General features: G+C 38.9%; 1 protein-coding gene across 3 annotated transcripts in view; it reads right to left on the reverse strand.

The window, feature by feature from the left end:
• The window catches only part of LOC114879610 (teneurin-m), a 237,706-nt gene that overhangs the window by 163,716 nt on the left and 56,132 nt on the right, over window positions 1–17,858 (reverse strand). For all 3 annotated transcript variants that reach the window (XM_046285253.1, XM_046285251.1, XM_046285252.1), the window contains exon 2: window positions 8,547–8,861. In XM_046285253.1, coding sequence (XP_046141209.1) covers window positions 8,547–8,861 — 315 coding nt within the window. The remainder of the gene's footprint in view (window positions 1–8,546; window positions 8,862–17,858) is intronic.

The following is a 17,858-nucleotide window of genomic DNA, read 5'->3' on the forward strand; positions in this document are numbered from 1 at the left end:
GAGCTTAAAGGCTGATGAAAAAAACTGCTTAAATATTCCTCATAGAAAATGGCTGGTTCTGCATTCAAATGAATAATCAATGGCCCAATAATCAGCCATTTTATAACTAAAATATTGATGAACCACAAAAAAGACCCCAGTAAATTATCTACCTCTCTCAGGGCCATTAAAATTGTATTTTAACTCTTTCCGTCCCAACTATGTAGTATTAACTACTTCATATAGACCAGTGATGGACCATTTAGAAAGTGGTAAAAATTAAAAAAAAATAATAATAATAACACTGACTCTATTAAAAATGATTCATCTAGCATAACAAATTTCCTTCTATTATTTCACATCAAACTCAGCCAACCCTCAACCCTCAACGTGGAAACATTAAATAACAGCAACATAAAAATCGAGCGAACGTAAGCTAAATGGAGGGTCGTGTAAGGATCGTAAAAAAAAAAGGATCTGGCCAGTGCAAGAATCTTTATGTCACTTCTTTATGTTCAGAAAAACTATACTGCACGATATAGTCATCGAGGAGGTAGATGAGGGTAAGGGAACTAGATCGTTTCCATAAACTCTTGCTGGGTTAATACTTGATTATAGAGGGTTCTGTTTCGCCTTCACATCGCTTCAGAACAATCAAACTGTATTTGGGCTAGCCATATGGATTCTTCTTTGACCACGATAATTAGTTAACAAGTATGATAAATTATCAGGAAACTATTCTCGTTACCGATGATAATCCATTTTCGAAATGGATATACGATGCTGTTGGGAGTTCTTAATACTTTGGGGCAGTATCTATGGTTTCGCGTCTCAATTACCATTTCATAGCATTAAAAGCAACGATAATAATCAATGCATACTCTTGCATTGGCGTAACTAGGATTTTTAAAAAGCTATAGGACACCTACTAAAATTTGGTCCTCTTCATATTTAATTATTTAAACATTTTCAAATGTAATAACACGAATTATCTAAATCACCCCATATATAGTATTTCCCAGAATAATTGATACCTCATTGCCAAAACACAAAGTGGTCCAAGTCCATCTCCCGCCCATCCACATATGTCCGTTTCAACCCGCATACACGGTAAAAGTTCCAGTTGAAATGAAGTTTCGAAGGAAAGAAGGACACTCGAATGGAAATGAGGCTTGTATTCGTAAAACAAGCAAAGAAGACGGGGCTGGACGGTGACCAAGGGCAGGCAATCGTGTGGGGAACAGAAGGACAAAGTTTCATCGAAATCAGGCGTAAGGAAACTCCCCTGGGTATAAAAGTTGTCGAAGACAGGCAGCTGAGCGTGCCGAGACACGAAGAAGAAAAGAGGGAAAGGTAATGCTTACTCGACCGTGACTACTGTGCTTCCGATACTTCATCTCACGTCGTGATTGCTTCATGCAAAAGAAGAACTTCCGGTCTACTTATGTGTTTCATAATATCTGTTAAATATAATCGAAGACGGTAGAAAAGAAACTCTAAAAAAAATTAAAGAAGATATCAATTTAAATCTTTCGACCGGTTGACGTCATAAGATTACGTATTAAATGCCAAACGAAACTGTATAGAATTTCCAGGAAATAAATCGCCAAAGTTACAATCAGATTGACGAAATTCTATAGAACACGAATAGTCGCCTAATCTTAGCTACCACACTTTTGCCACTCGCACGGAAAATAGAACGACCCGAATCTTTTTTTAATATCGAGCTAAGTGGGAAATGATATTCTTCCTTTCTTCGTCAATAATCGAGAGGAGGAACTCTATTCCAAGGCTTTTTCTCTACGTTATATCACATTCTAGTTGAACCTATGCATTATTCAGAGAAAGAGTAGGCGCGAAGACAGCACGGCAAATGGGGAAAAAGAAAGAGGATAGAGGATGTCTATTAGCATGGAACCAAATTACTTTTTTTCTTCTTTTTTTCGTGATAACGTTATTTGTATAATTTGCCGGTGTGCTCGCACAGAAAAGCTTTCACACATTTTCGTTACGGAGAGAAAGATCATCACCTTTCGTATATGGGACAAATATGTAAACTTTCATCTGTAAGTTATGGGAGACCCTTAATGTTTCAGAACAAACCTAAGTTACATTCCAAATTTAATTATTTATTTCAAATGTCGCATCTTTCAGTTCACAGGGAAAATAGCGATGCTGGGAAACTTAAAAGTTAGAATTTGGAAATTTGAGTTCTGAGTTTATGTTACAGTTAAAAATGTATATCTATTCGATACAAAATGCAATATTTCATAAAAATCTAATAGATATTGATAAATAAAATTTCAAAAATCGTTTCAATTTCCCTCTAAAAACGCACAGTCCTGTTTTCTCGCGATTCTTTCGATAAGAATTGACCTATATCCGCGGAGAAACAAAAATAACCCGTCTGCAAGAGACAATCAGTCGTTGTTGCTTGAAAACACAGTCAGGTATTTTCTTCTGCCGGCTTTTCTCTCCCCTATGTTGAAATAAAGCAAATAGACATCCTCCAGCGGGGCTGGACTACAGCGTGCCGCTTCTCGATACCCGACTGCGACCCACCTTGAATGTACAATCGAAGTCACGAGTTTCGAGAAATTTAATCGTTGATCGGCTGCCTTCTCCGTCGCATTGCGGGAAAATCGGTGGAGCAGAAAACGGTTCGCTCTAATCCCTGGCACGCTTCGTTTAAACGGCACGTAGAATATTTACAACGATCTGATAAAATCTGTTTTGTTTTTTTTTCTTTCCGACTTTTCAAAACAAAAAACAATGGTAATAAATATTTCTGCTCTGGATTCAGTGTTTTCAATTTATTTATATTTTCCGGTTGATCGACTTTTGTGTTGGAGGTCGTTTTTTATCAGTTTGACGCAACGAAATACGAAATTTTCTCTGCTATTTTAAGAGGCAAACAAAGGGCGGTGAGACTTCGGAATGATGTAATACCGTCACACGTGTCCTTAGCCGTTTCCTTTTTCCCCAAAAAACGAATTGCGAGTCCACGAACCGAAGGAATGCGTAGGTATCCGTGGAAAACATCAAAGCTACATTTGGAACGATTGAAATTGTTTTCCTCGGTTACGTTAGATGAGTATCTGGCTAGATCCTGCTGGAACCCGATGTCCTTCCGTCAGGACCAATTCTTCGATTGTCTTTTGCAGACAAGAAATTACATTCCGACACGTGTGTTGTATCCCTCGCTGATTTTCCCTCTGTGTGCGTGGGTGTATGTGTGTGTATTTTCTTCCAGACAGCATCTCCCTCGTCTCTGTCCAGTTTCTTTTTTCTTTTCACCGTCTGCGTCACCTTAAGCATCGACACCGGACAATCGTTCATCGAAAACTCATCGATCTTGCAGGAAATTTCGTTTAAAATCGGAGATATCGAAAGCTTACGCGAAACAAAGTATTCAAAAAATTTTAATTTCAGACGATATAGATTTCGATTAGTTTCCTTCTTTTGTGAGTCTTCGTATCGCTGGACAGTATGGATGGCGAGGTTAGATCACTAACGGGCCAAAGCGACCAGTTGCGTGCAGGCGGGCAAAGTTTCAAAGCTCGCCTACGGAATTCTGACGGGAAGGTGGTGAGTTGCGTGTAGGTGTTCCGGTCTTGGAACGATCGTCTCGAGAAGAGTACTTCCGTGGCGTCCCTCGAAACCTCGAAGACGAACTGCACACTGTACATGCGCGCCCATGTATGTGTATGTGTGTATCCTGTCGATCGTAGGGTAGCGAGAGGGAGTTTCATTTAAGTTAGAAATTGCTTCTTCCGCAGCGATGATGGGACGCAAATTGGGCGCGAAACAGAACGCGAACGAGAGGCAGGCGTTAAACAGCCGCCGCTCGGAAACGAGATATCAAATAATATATTGATTTTTTGTTCATTGCTAAAAGTAGAAGATCGTTCGCCGAGGGTTGAAGCACCATTTTTGAGAAGACGATTTAAGAGGGAATTTCATGAAGCAGCCTCGTCATGAATGACTTTCAATTTAATATTATAATATGCAATCATCACGGTTACCATATATGTACTGTTTCGTATGAAACAGTGTAACTTGAAAATTTCAAATCATCTTTTGTAATAAAGATTAACTACCAAGAAATTATTAAGGACGTCTTAAGGGTGTTTGTAATAAGATCAAACAAATTGTTAACAAGGCTAGGCTGAAACGACCGATTGCTACAAAGATTCCTGAAAGGGGTAGATGCTCGTTAATGCCGAGTGACGAAGACGAAATTCGATAGTCCTGCTTTGCCATTTTAACGCCCGTGAACGACAAAGGTTTTATGCCATACGAAACACAAATTACGACGCCTTGACTATAACGAACTGTCCTTGCACAAAGGATCTTCTGGATATCACTAAATACCAATATCAAATGAGTAAGGATACAGGAGCAACGGTAACTTGAACAATATCATACGCGTTTAATACTTCAAAGTACTATATCAATCGTATGTGGAAGATGTATGAATTTGAATAAACATCCATCACTTGTTTTTAATAAAAATAGTTTGCATAGTAGGAAGAAATATTGTAAAAATAATATTTCTTTACTATTTTTGATTCAATGTGCGATTTAGAGTAAGTAGATAATAATAATAATTGTTCCATATAATTAATTTATAACATGGGGCCTTTAATTATAGTCAATCGTCAAAGCTCTTGAATAGAGAATTTTTTTCTCAACTTTAAAGAGGAGCTTTTATGCGACCCCATCAAACAGCCAGATATTTTTCAATACTTTTCAAACAAGGTTTACTCCGCATACCTTTAGGTTCGTTTTCTCGTAGTTCAGCCAAGTTTTGACACAAACTATTCACTAATAGTCTGCGATATGTGAACAACCGGTATGTAACGTATAATGGCGGCAGAGAAAAGAGAAGTTCCCAGTGTACTCTCGTGGAATTCAAGGCAGCCGAAGAGCGGTGGCTGAAATGTGGAATGCGTAGATGGCAGAAAATAGGGGGTGGAACGGTACCCGGTTTGTCTGTTCTTTTCTCGGACAAAGAAAAAGCTTGGAAAATGAATGGTGTCGGTCATATACAAATTTTTCCCTTAGAGGAGAAGATCGTAGAATGGTTCCTTTTTGATCCTAATAAAATTGTATAAACAAAACTAATAACTCATTTCTTACAACGTTAAGTGAAGCGTGTAATGCTTACAGAATGATCAAATAGCAAAAGGGAAGATTAATTATCTTAGATGATAATTTGCAAAGAGAGAAACGGTGGAAGGTGTGCATCCGTGATAAAGCATGATTTTCCTTGGTGTAAAAGCGTCGAAGGTCGGAAACGAGGTGGATTAGAGAGCGCGACCGGAATTTCGCGGAGAAATCCATTCCTGACAGCGTGGCGGAACTATGACCGACCCTGGAGAGCTTTCAAGCAGGACGAATGAATAGCCGAAAAGGAAAGGGCGAGGGGTAGGGGATTACTTCCGTCTCATTAGCGTGGGCCACGATTCCGCGCGGTGAGATCGGTGGAATTCGTCACGCCTGCCGACCGTATCCTTACACACCCACGAAAATCCTAATTCATTGCACGATGAAAACGTATACGCAATGCCGATTATTAACCCCTCCGATGACGGATGCGAAATTTGTCTGCTTTCTCAGCGCCGAATTATGCTGGCTGACTCACTTGGATCTGACTCTGCATGGCGTTGCATAATTTATGACTTTCATGTTTATGAATAATGCAAGGAAATGGAGTTATTTGATCGGTGGATCACTTGTCTTCCGGTCAAACATTGCTGGAAACGGGCATTATTATCCGCGATAGGGATAGGCGAAGAATTTATTGTAATAGTAAATATTACTGTGATACTATTACCAATTAAGATTAACTATTTTTAGATAATTTAATAATAATGAAAAGATAAAATTATAATTATATTTTCAAATGTTGCAAATGTCAGTAGTGTATTTAGCACAAGCTTTGACAGAGTCGTTTAGAGACGACACAAGTTATCCAATCATTTGAACGTCAAAAGACACTCAATAGAGCGTAGATTTGAACATCAACAAGTTAACACAGTAATTGCACAATTCGTAATGGGTTACCTGTATTAGTTTGAACGGGCAGAGTTGAACAGAATATCCAGTAATTTCACACCCATTGGCAAGGGTACGTGTAGAAATTAGATAGCCATTGATGATAGCGCATGTAGTAATTATACACGCGTCGATGATAGTGGATGTAGTAATTACATACCTTACAATAACTGGACAAGTAGTAATCTACCATCGTTCCTGATAACGTTATCACCGCAGTTTATATTAAAATTAGCAAGCAAGCGTATTACAGTTTCCAAGACTGAATTTATGAGAAAATTCTGCTATCGTTATTTAAATATTTAAAAATTTTTTTTATTATTTAAGTATATAGATTGTTAGTTCATGAGGAATAATTAATATCTTGGAACTTATTAAACGACTATCATCACCCGTATACCACAATCTCTACTGTATAATCTTCTTCGTGAACCTAATTTTTTATTTGAAATTTCATTCATAAAAGGTAAGTAAATCTTTTGTACAGACCTAATATAATTCGACATAATTCATAATCATCATCATCGTTAAGATAAGAAGTAAATTTGCCAGTAGTTAAATGGTAGAGTACACATTATGCACCACTTAAGATTTCACTGCATTTAAAGAAATTACAGAGAGACTCTATGTTGGAGTGCTCACATTGTGACCAAGTTGGTTCGAAATCAATTAAAACGAGACATCTTGTTCCTGTTTACGTCTACCATCCGCTCGGTAGAGAGTATCAGAGGCAGGATATTAGCGTGGATGCACGTTAATGGGTCGTATTGCAAGCAAAGCGTTTAACCGTGATCGTTTATTTCAAAGATACCATCTCGTTCCGGTTTTCCTCGAACGAAAGGAGACATAACGTTACGGTAATATATCCTCGGTGAAATCTTTTCCGCGAGATGAGCATCTAAATGGAAATGTTCGTCGCGGCGAATGGATCGCGGACTAAAACGACGTCAGGCGTACTCACCACCCCCCTAACCCTCTTTCGTTGCTGCAAAAAAATGTGGTTTCAGTCTCTCCCTCGTCTACCATTTTTTTTTCTTCTTTTATTGACCGTAATGGGAAACAGGCGAGTTCATAATAGACATTCTGCCGCCGGTTCTCGATACTCCATTAAGATTTCAGCTGAATCACAATGACTCTCGTCTAGCAAGTCTCAAAGACTGGGAAAGTAACGCGGAGCCCGAACTTCTATCTTGGGCAGGGGTGGCAGCCATATTGCTTAGGTGAAATTTCAGTTAAAAGTGAAAAATTAACAAACTAATAGTAAATTGCCATAATATATCTTTGGAACTGCACAAAGAAGCGTAATTTCGAACGAGATGATCCCTTATTTTTGACCTAGACTATATATCAATATCATCCATCAAACTGGTGAGTTCGTTTCTCCGTGTATAAGTAATTCCAACCCTCGGGATACGATGTGCACGCATTGTGCTCGTGGGGCTCACTCGCGTCGTGCATAAATCGGCAATTATGTACTGCAATGGATTAGCATGACAGTGGAAAGCAAAGAGTCATCGGCGAGTAGAGGGTGCGTTTCACGATTATATCGAACGTAACCGCCATGTGTGTCGAATTGCCACGGATTAACAATAACGTCTTCCGTCATTCATTAGAACTTCTTGCAATGATAGATGATAACCCTGTTCTACCATCATCAGCATAGAGCACAGTGTTCGTGAGTGTTATCTGAAAGATTGCCTTCCTCAATGTTTTCATTCTCTCGCTATCAATCTTCGTTAAAACAACTCCATTTCCTTCTGATGGACCGTGGCCAATTTTATTTGTTCGTTGAAGCTCCTGGCTGAAGCTACTTACACGCAGGATAAAATTGTCGAGTAAGTTCAAGCGACAAACTGACACGATTAACTCGTCCTCTGTCGCTTTCAGAAGCAAGTGTCCGGTTCGATGAAGAAGCTAAGGGGTTTTCAGATGCTGCTGCTGCTGCTGCAGTTGCACAGGTTGCCTATGAAATACCACGTGTATACCTTCGCAACGATACGTCATCCTTGACAAGCTGGTGTGCCGATAACCTCCGTCTCTGGACAAAGCCCCGTGTGTGGCCTCACACCTCATTTCGAGCAACACCATCCATCATGTTTGAGTAATGTAGGGACACGATTTCACGTTATTGCGAATGACCAACTTCGTGCGAGGATTATCACCAAAGAAGGTGGCCTTTTATTACCTTGCGTTAAGGTACAATAATGAGGGCTGGATTGATTTTTAGCACAGTTTTTCTCAATCTATTTGGAGACTTAATCAATGACTAAATTTCAAAATTTCCTTAGCCCATAATTCAATAATGAAATTTCAAAATTGGAAGATATCGAATATCGGATATCAAAATTTCATTGCTTTAAAATCCAAATTTTTAAGTTTCAGAATTCCAAGTTTAATAAGATGAATATTAAATAAAATTTTCCCTAATTGGCGAAATCTCCTACCTATTCCCATGGTTTTTTAATAATATCATTTAACATAATTCGTGTGCTGGAGTATGTACTTACCGTTATGGACAAGGAGAGCAGAATCCCGAGCAACGGTGATTAGGTCACTGTCGGTGAGCGTTTCGTCAGACGCGTTTCCGGAAGTCGGTGTGTCACTGAGTCCAGCCCCACTGCTGGGCATATGATACAGGGGATGCTGTTGTTGCTGTTGATAGGCACGTTGTTTATGCTGACTGGCGTTGTAGTGATTGAGGTGCGACTGCGTGGTCTGGTGATTGTTTGGAGGGTAGGCGGAAGTGCGACTTCGCAGACTTGGCGAATTTTCCTCACCCTCGCTGCCGCTCAAACTATAGGCCGGGTAGAGCCGTCCCTTCCCTGAAAAATGGTTAATAAAAAACATTCTTTGAATATTCTGTCCTTCTTTCGTATTAAAAAGTGGCTTTTGTTCTGTTGATATTCATTTTGTTATAAAAAATGCTGAGATTATTATATTTCATACATTGGATACAATTTGAAAATTTAAAAATTCTTCAGATTTTATAATTTCAAGATAATTTTCCATATTCCAAGATCCTATTATTTTACAGATTTTAAAATTCTAAAATCCTTTCTTAAAATCTTATCTTAATAGAAATAAATATTTTCGTCTAAATGCAACCTGTAATGCAATTAAAAATAATGTTCTTATTAGGTGAAATTAAATAGTATTAGAGTTAAGTTTAAATTAGAGAATATTAAACATTTGATGCGGTTGGGAAAGCTAAGAAACCTGAACCACCCTAGAGGAAACTTCTAGCTGTAACATTGAACGCACTTGATCACGTGCCTGACCTACTTTAAGAAGAACCTGTAGTAATTAAACGAAGTCTTACAAAAATATGTGACACGACCAAAAAGAATCGAGCACTTTGGGCAGATATAGCTTTCGCAGCTATTAAAAGCGTATTTTCCTGTTCGCTCATCAGCCAAGAACATCTGTTCTGTTTCTGGACACTTCGCGGTCACCCGTGGGATCGATTAGTCTTCTCTCTGGTAGAGGTTTAACCTCGTGACAAAAACGCTGAAGAAATCTCATGGAGACAGTGTCAGCAGGGTTCATCCTGACCGAAAGAAACTCGATGACGCAATAGAGGAGGAAGCTGAAAAGAATATTTGTACGTTTCCCTAGGGTAAAGGGAGCGATCAGGATGTCTCGTGTTTCCTTCATGTTTGTCCAAGTGTGCGTGACGTTGGAATTGTTTTGCCACCTTCTGCTGATACCCTGCGAACCTTAATGCAACAACGCGTTCCTGGCTCTTTGGTAAATGGACACCGAGATGTCACGATGGCCTGCATCCTTCTGAAGGATGTCTCTTGTTACTCTTGCAAAGTGGTTGACACTTTATTGAACCTCAACGCAATTGCAAGAAATTTCATTGCGTTTTATATAATTGTGACATTATTATACGGCAAGCTCTGGATAATTTCTAGCGTTTGGGAAAGACGTTCTATAATAAATATTTAATATTACTAAAATAACCCTAACTTCTTCATATTTTTGCCTATTAATTAAACGATCCCTCACCACAGATACCATTTACACGAAAAAGGGGTGACAGATTTGCCCCTTGGCAAATGGAAGAATTACCTAAAGTCGTTGAATTTTTTATACAGAATAGTTCTGTCTGGATGGTGGCATTATCGAACGACAGTGAAAAATCTTTTGAACTACAATTAACGTCGGCAAAGAGGATAGCAGAGGCAAGCTGAAAGGGAGGTAAATTATTAATGAAGTTATGGCAGGCAATGAAATTAGGCGTGTCCATCAGTGATGAGTTGCTCGACATTTAATTATGGTCTGCGTGTAATGCATCGAGTTTGTGACTACCCCCAACCACTCGACGAGTTTTCAAGTAATTTTTTTTTACTACCGTTCTCGGTGCTCATGAAAGGGGACCAGTGTAATGCAGTGTATTATTAAAAGGAGGTACGATCATTATACAACAAGGACAGTCTTTTGTAATTAGGTTTACAACGTTATTATTCTTGATGGATTCAATCTATTGATCAAATTCTTTGTAATTTTCATCTAATCATCAGGTTTTTCTATTGGATTTCAATTTAGAGAAAAGCCCTTTGATACCTAATTGCTTGTTTCAAAATGGTCCATTCATAGAATGTATCAAGATTTTTACAAAAGACTATAGCTACTTATGAAAATAACATCTAAAAAAAATAGTATAAAATGTAATAAGCGAAAGATGTGCAATATTGAAAGATTAAGTAGAATTTGAATCAGTGTCTATGATCAGGATTGACTTGTCTCTGTTGCTGTCACTTTGCACGATGCGTTAATGAAATACTATTGTCCGTGTCCGCGTTAATGGAATTATAGATTCTCGCGTACGCTCGCGTTGTTGCGGTATCATGGGAACGATGATGGAATTATGTGGGTTAACACAATCCACGTTCGAGGTTAGGAAGAAAATTTACAATCGTTCACGCACGTGCACGTATACGCGCATAGAAAACGACGGATATATGATCGCAGGAGTCTCTATGGTGGCCACAATATTCCCCTATGGGTAACTCGATAATGTATTATGGATACGTGAAATTCGACGAGAATGCCGGCCACCACCGGAAAATACAAAGTGTTTTGGCCAACGAGTATCCGTGTGGAATAGATTGTTTCACGCCTCGTCTCTGTTCGCCTTCTCACGCTGTTTCAACCCTTTGTACACACTTCGATTTCATCGAATTCGAGTTAAATTAATTTATCGTTGATCTCCATAAAGCGACATCCTTGTTTGATTTCCTTAAATTTAGAAGATCGCTGAAGGGTCCCTAAAAACTCCTGAGAAAAATTTTTTTTCTAAACATTTTTAAATGAAATACTTATTTTTTTATTCTTTGCGTATCGATGCTTCACGTTGTTTTACCACGCCAATGAAAAAGCCCCGTGCCCGTTACTGGATAGTGTTTAATAAACGTTTTATCTGCGCGTGTCGGATCGTTCTAACGCGATGTCACGACACTTGGTTGCATAACGACACCTACACGGCTGCATAGAAATGCATAGTGCATAGTGCATTAGGGCCTGCGTCAAGTCACATATTAAGGGTATTCTTAGAACAGCATTTATGTTTGAACTTTATGAATACACGCGAACCTCTTAACATTAGATGGAATTTATACAGTGTCTCTGTGTCGTGTCCAGACTTGTATAAAACTGGTAGTAAGATGAAGGAAAGAAAATTGAAAGAATTAATTTTCTTACGGTCATTTAGTTAAAATGCTGCAACAACAGACAAGTAATTTAATTTCTTGGAACAATTAAATGTTCTTTAGGATTTCTTAGATGTCATTTTTAGTGATCTTATTTATCAGACTTTCTGTGTCTCGAGATCAGTCAACGTTCGATACAACTACCAACCAGCCATTTAGTATTAAGACTATCAATGAAATGTTCGTTTGGACAGTTAGGATCACTTCGCTAAATGGGAATGACCCAGGCTGAACGAGCGTTTCTCATGACACCATGAAATAACAGAGCTATTCGATAAGAACGTATCGGTATCGCCTGATTATCTAATGCCATATTTGACTGAGGAGGGATGACGAAGAGGAGGGTGGATACCTATGAAACAGGTCGTTCAGCATACAACTCGCACGACAAGGCACGGCATCCTATCGATTTTCCCTGCTGGCTTGTGCGAATAGCTACGACTTGACGGGGTTACGAGGTAAACGAGTTCTCCTCTACGTCCATTCTCTCCCTTTCCAACAGCATCTATGGCGAACACGTTATCCGAGATTATATCACAGGTAAAAAGATTGCGCCGTGGATAGGACAATAGACGTTTCCCTTCATCGGGAAATTGGATGGGAACCTTCTTAGAATCCTCCTGGTAAGTTACACGGAACATTTGAATCGTCTTGCAATGAAACGAGTGTACAGTACCGAGTATGGAAAACCCCGGGAAAATATTTGAATTAAAAATAAAATAAATCCTAAAAATAAAACTTAAATCCTTGAGTGAAGCTTATGAAAAAAGTATCCAATTTCTTTTTATAGCAACTTTTTCATCTTCATTTTTTACTGCAAACTTTGTAACGCACTTGAAGATTTTTACGAGCTCCGCATTTTTTCCCGTTTCAGAAATTAGGATGTTTGAGCAAGAGAGGTGTCATTTACGCGTTTTTCATGCTTGACCTCTTCCCGAGCTATTTGACTTTAAAGGGTAGCCGTCTGACTAACCTGATCCGGCTCTTTGATGCAGCTCAGCGTCAAGTATCCATTTTGTTCGTTTTTTTTTATTAGGGAGCCATTACCGTGAACATCGATTCACACGGTTCTCTATAGTACCTTTGTTTACCATTTAAGCGCAAATAATTAGCTAATATCAACATATGTAGAACAACCATAACGACAGCAATCGTTTATTTATAGAAGTTTGTTCATTTTTAAAACAAATATTTTCAATTAGGAATTTTTTAAACAGCTTAACGTCTTCATTTACATCTTAACATGTCTCACAGTTCAAATAAGTCTGCAGGCACTCGGACATCTAATGAAGACTTTTACGAGCGCGTCTGGCATTCGTCGAGAGTCATAAAAATTGCAGACAGCACAACTCTTCAATTCATACACTTCGAACGTGTTCTTTTACGATTCGATTTTTACAAGAAGTGCATTCAGATCATCTTCGACCCAGATCGTCCATTTTGAAAAAATTCCAGAATTTCAAAATTACAAAATTATAAAGTTCTAGATTTCGAAAAACTCAAAGGAATCTATTCCCAGCAGCTGTGGAAAAGAACATAAGAAATGGAATATGTCCTGTTCACGAAGAACGAGTAGAAGTACCGACTGACCGTTGACTCTAGATCGATATTCGAAGCACGCCTTACACAGTCGACACTCATCCAGGTGAATGCCGTACCCTGGCGAACGCAAGAAACCTATAATTTTCTCTAAACACCCGTCAGCGGGCAAACATCAAACGTTATTCCTTACATGGTGACCCGTCGAAGATACCAATGCAACGTTGCTTTTTCTTCGCCGACGAGAAATTCTTCTCCCAGAGATCTCGTATCTTAAAAATGCGAACGACATCGCGTAACGCAATCCGAATTGAAAATTCAAACGGGTAATTGTAATGGAACCTGGGACCCCTGCTCTGACGTAATAGAGATCTTGTAAACTTCTGAATACATTTGGTAAATGCCTGCACGCGCATGGGACAAGGAACATTGTAAAACGTGACTTTTGTTCGTGCTTTCGAGAACTGGGGTCTTACGTGTCCGTGATGAGTCAAAGCTTTTTCGTAGAAGAATTTGTCATAATATTGCAGGGAGATTAACTGCCTTCTGTGCAGACAAAATACAAAATTTAACATTTTTATTTCTAAATTTCTGCTTAAATATCTGAATTTGAAAATTTGAAATTTTTATAAAAAAATGTTTCTGTCCAAAGTTAATTAATTGGCAGTATCAGACGTGTTGTTGATAGATCAATCACATTTGTGTGGATAGTATAACAGTTGTGTAGGTACACGAGAGTACAAAGTGGACAGAAACTTTTTCTTCGTGCAACTGTTGTCAGTGTCACTTAACGAGTGGACTAAAGCCGGAAGAAAGTATGCATAAGATTGTGTAACCCGTTTACCGTAACCGTTAACGTCGACATGTGTAAACGCAATAGGTCAACTTGTATTAGCACACTTTTGCGGTAAGTGGAAACACATCGATCTTTTTCAACCATCGTGTATCTGAGTACATACATATATACTTGTATGGGATAAAATTTTAATCTGATGAATAGCGGCGTTTGGCTATTATTAGGCTGTTTAAAAAAATCATTTTGTAGTTGTATGCGAAAGGTAGTTAAACCTGCTGCGTATTTTTCTTTCTAGGTTTCCTTATTATCGTGGAGGGAGAAAGTCAAGAATGCATAGAAAATTAGAAAGTAATTTTTCTTTGCTAGGAATATTTCTTAGTAGTTATTGGTATATTCACTCTGAAAAATGTTATCTACTAAATCTTAGAATTGAAAAATGTTAAAATTTCAAAATTCCAGAAACTCCTATGAGTAGCTATAATAGTTGATACTTCGATGATTCTTTACATACGGTCGGCTCATATTTTATGCGAGGATAGAACGTGATGGGATGAAATGCCGGAAGGCTCGGGTCGCTTGACCAACTGCGAAACGATTTTCACGTTACGTCGTAAATTTCTGCCCGATCGTTTCAGCTTCCCGTGTTTCTGTACAGCTGATCGATGGCCCGTGGATTCGCACAGGATCCGCTCGCTTGTTTTAACTCGCCACGGCTTTCATAAGCTTCTCCGTTGCGGTCGATCGACGGGCCTGGATTAAAAAACAAACACTGGCCCCACTGTTCGAATGGTGATCCGTTTTCCATTGCACGATACACCGTTATTGCGAGCTACTGTCGCGACCGATTGCAGGATTTTTAAGGGACATTTTTCAAATTGTTTCGACGAATCCATTTGAGGTTGATGGATAATAGAAAAACAGGAATGGTTCTGCTTCGAGATTACTTTTGCCACGATTCAATTATATTTTTTTATTGTTAGTGCAATGTGGATCAAAGTTTAAATTTACTTTTATAGATGGTTTTTTGAAACCATTATGTGGTTGACTCTTACGTGTTTGATTATTCTTCGGGTATCCAAATTTAATTCCATAGATGGTTTTGTGCTACCATTAGGTTGTTTAATCGAACCAATCTACATCTTTTCACTATCCAACGCCATCGGTTCACTATTAGTCTACTTTCGTCCACTGTCCATACCTCATCCACTCACATTTCCACTAGCAATTGGCGTTAATATTAATTGAGAATCAAGGTTCGATGAACCGTATCAATTATGAAGAACACCACTAAAGTAATAGAACGGAGGCGGACAATCGAACGGCGCGGCGCGGCGCGGCGGTTGGGCTGTACTCGTTCTGACCCCTTGCATCATACACAGGAGCGTGATAAATAACGTAGCGGGTAATTAACGGAGGATGGAACAAACGTTTATCTATCTGCACAGACGCCTTTATCACAGGCGTTGCCGCATAACGCGTACGCACCACGTGTATACACGGTGCGTAGCACCGCATAAAAGCAACATTATGCGTCCCACAAATTGCGTTACCGATAACGTACGACTTTATGCCCGCCACGACCTTTATGCTGCTCAAACTCCACGCGTATTTCACCATCACGCGTTTTACCGCCCTCCGTACCTTCTCGTTTTTCTTAATAAACTAATTCTCGAAACCATTGTATCCGTGAAATTTATTGCACCGTGATAATGGGAGTAATTAACGTTACAGCGGATAATAAGGGGTTACAAATGATCAAAGCCTTTTGGTATTCTTTCGGCATAAGATAATTTCATAATTTTTATTATTATTATATTTGCGTTTGATTTAGGATTATTTAACTTTGATTTAACTTTGACCATCGAGCACGCGATATCGCGTGATGATCATCCCTAAATAATTTTCACCATTAACGAGCGATAGGTTCGAATGGCATTGAAAGTTCATCGAATCGGCAACCACATCGATTGGCAATCCTCGATATCGGGCTAATTGCTTTGATCGAATCAATGAACGATATTAATTAGAAGGTGAGTTCGTTACGCGGAGTGTTATTAATTAAAGTAAGTATTATTAATTGAATCTTGGGAGAAGAGAAGGTTTTCCGAGCAATTAGAAAATGAGATTTCGCAATGTCGCTGGATCGTTTGAACGGTTATGCGTCCCGATCGAAACTCTTAAATTTGCTACTTTATCGGATCCGGAAGTGGAACGATAAATTTGCAAACAGCAATTACAATTCGAGTCGAGCTGTGGTCGCAATTAGGAAACTTATTCCAACGATAATGTACATAAATTCTGAGTTTTCCCTGGCTATCGGGGAATCCAATAATGAGCCCTTATTTCATTGATAAACTAGCTTTCTACCACCGTAAACTTTTTGATCTATCACTGTTATTCTAACCAACTGGTTAAAATGTAAAATTTTTGGAATTTTAATATTGCTTTACTTTGATACTGTTATTAAAGCTAAGGAAATTGATCCACTCCAGAAAACAGTCCGAATTTTACCATCGTTAAAGTTGAATTTAAATGGGTAAAATACTTGACGTAAATTAATTAATTTCAATGTGACATTATATCAACAAAAACAGTCTACTTCAAACGATAGTTGAACCAGGTAGGATATTTGTGTTCCACTCGTGTCCAACAGACTTACCCGTCAATACTATATAATTTCCGTGTCCATATTTCAAATTGGGTTAATAACGTAGTCGAGTTATCATTCACCACTGTATAATCGATTACGAAACGCCAGAGGGTAGGCCAGTAAAATCAGATCCTCTCTGTTTCGAAATACGTAGATAAGAGGTATCCAGGACACGATCGAAATCTATTTTAAGCAGATAAATCAAAGCTGTTTGGAATTTTCAATTAGCTGAAGAAAAATGTCTAAAGATCGTCCAAGCGGATCGATAAGAAGGATTAGGGCCATCGGACGAGCGGAGCACGTGATATCCGTTCAAGCAAATCCCAAGTGTGCTTACGTGACTTATCTGTACCAGTATTCGGACACGTGTGAACTATCGACCCGATTATCGAGATTTATCGAGCCTCGTGTTGACTCCTGAATTTACATAAATCTACGCTCTGCTTATAGCGTTCCGTGGTAAATGGTTCAGGTCGCGGAAGGAAATGGAATCACGCGTGACACGTGGATCTTAATTGTATCTAACAATTGTAAGATCGGTGGGTGGACAATTGCGATCGCGAAGGCGATTGGTGCGTGTCGATGGACACTGATGGATAGTCAATTCCCGAATTTGAAAATTAAAAATTCTGAAATTTCTACAATTCAAAATTTTCGAATTGGAAAATTAATAAATAATTCCCACGAAAAAAATACTATTACGCATTTTATAGCACTACTCTTGATTTGTCGCTGGCCCTGACCGTACGTGTTTAAACTTCGCCCTTTGAACTGTTCGCATCCCCTGCCGCTGCTTTTTATTTACCCCGACAGTATCACAATACTAAGTGCCTACCCAGGCCACACGAGTAAATAAGGGACGGCTGTTGCTGCTTTCCATTCCTATGCCGCCGTTTTAATGCACCTGCTGGCGATGCTTGTTTGGCCAACGTTACGCCACGACCATAACAGTTTTTCCCCCCTTTGCCACATAAATGGGACGCAACCATGAGTGTCCACCACTTTAGAAAAATTACTGACCGTTTCTCAACGAATTTCGCGGTTAACCTTTCGAAAGGAGACATTTATCAAGAATTTCAGAATTTTAAAATTTCAAGCTATCCAAATTCAAAAACTCAAG

This window comes from Osmia bicornis, chromosome 3 (genome assembly GCF_907164935.1).
Source record: "Osmia bicornis bicornis chromosome 3, iOsmBic2.1, whole genome shotgun sequence".
NCBI lineage: Eukaryota > Metazoa > Arthropoda > Insecta > Hymenoptera > Megachilidae > Osmia > Osmia bicornis.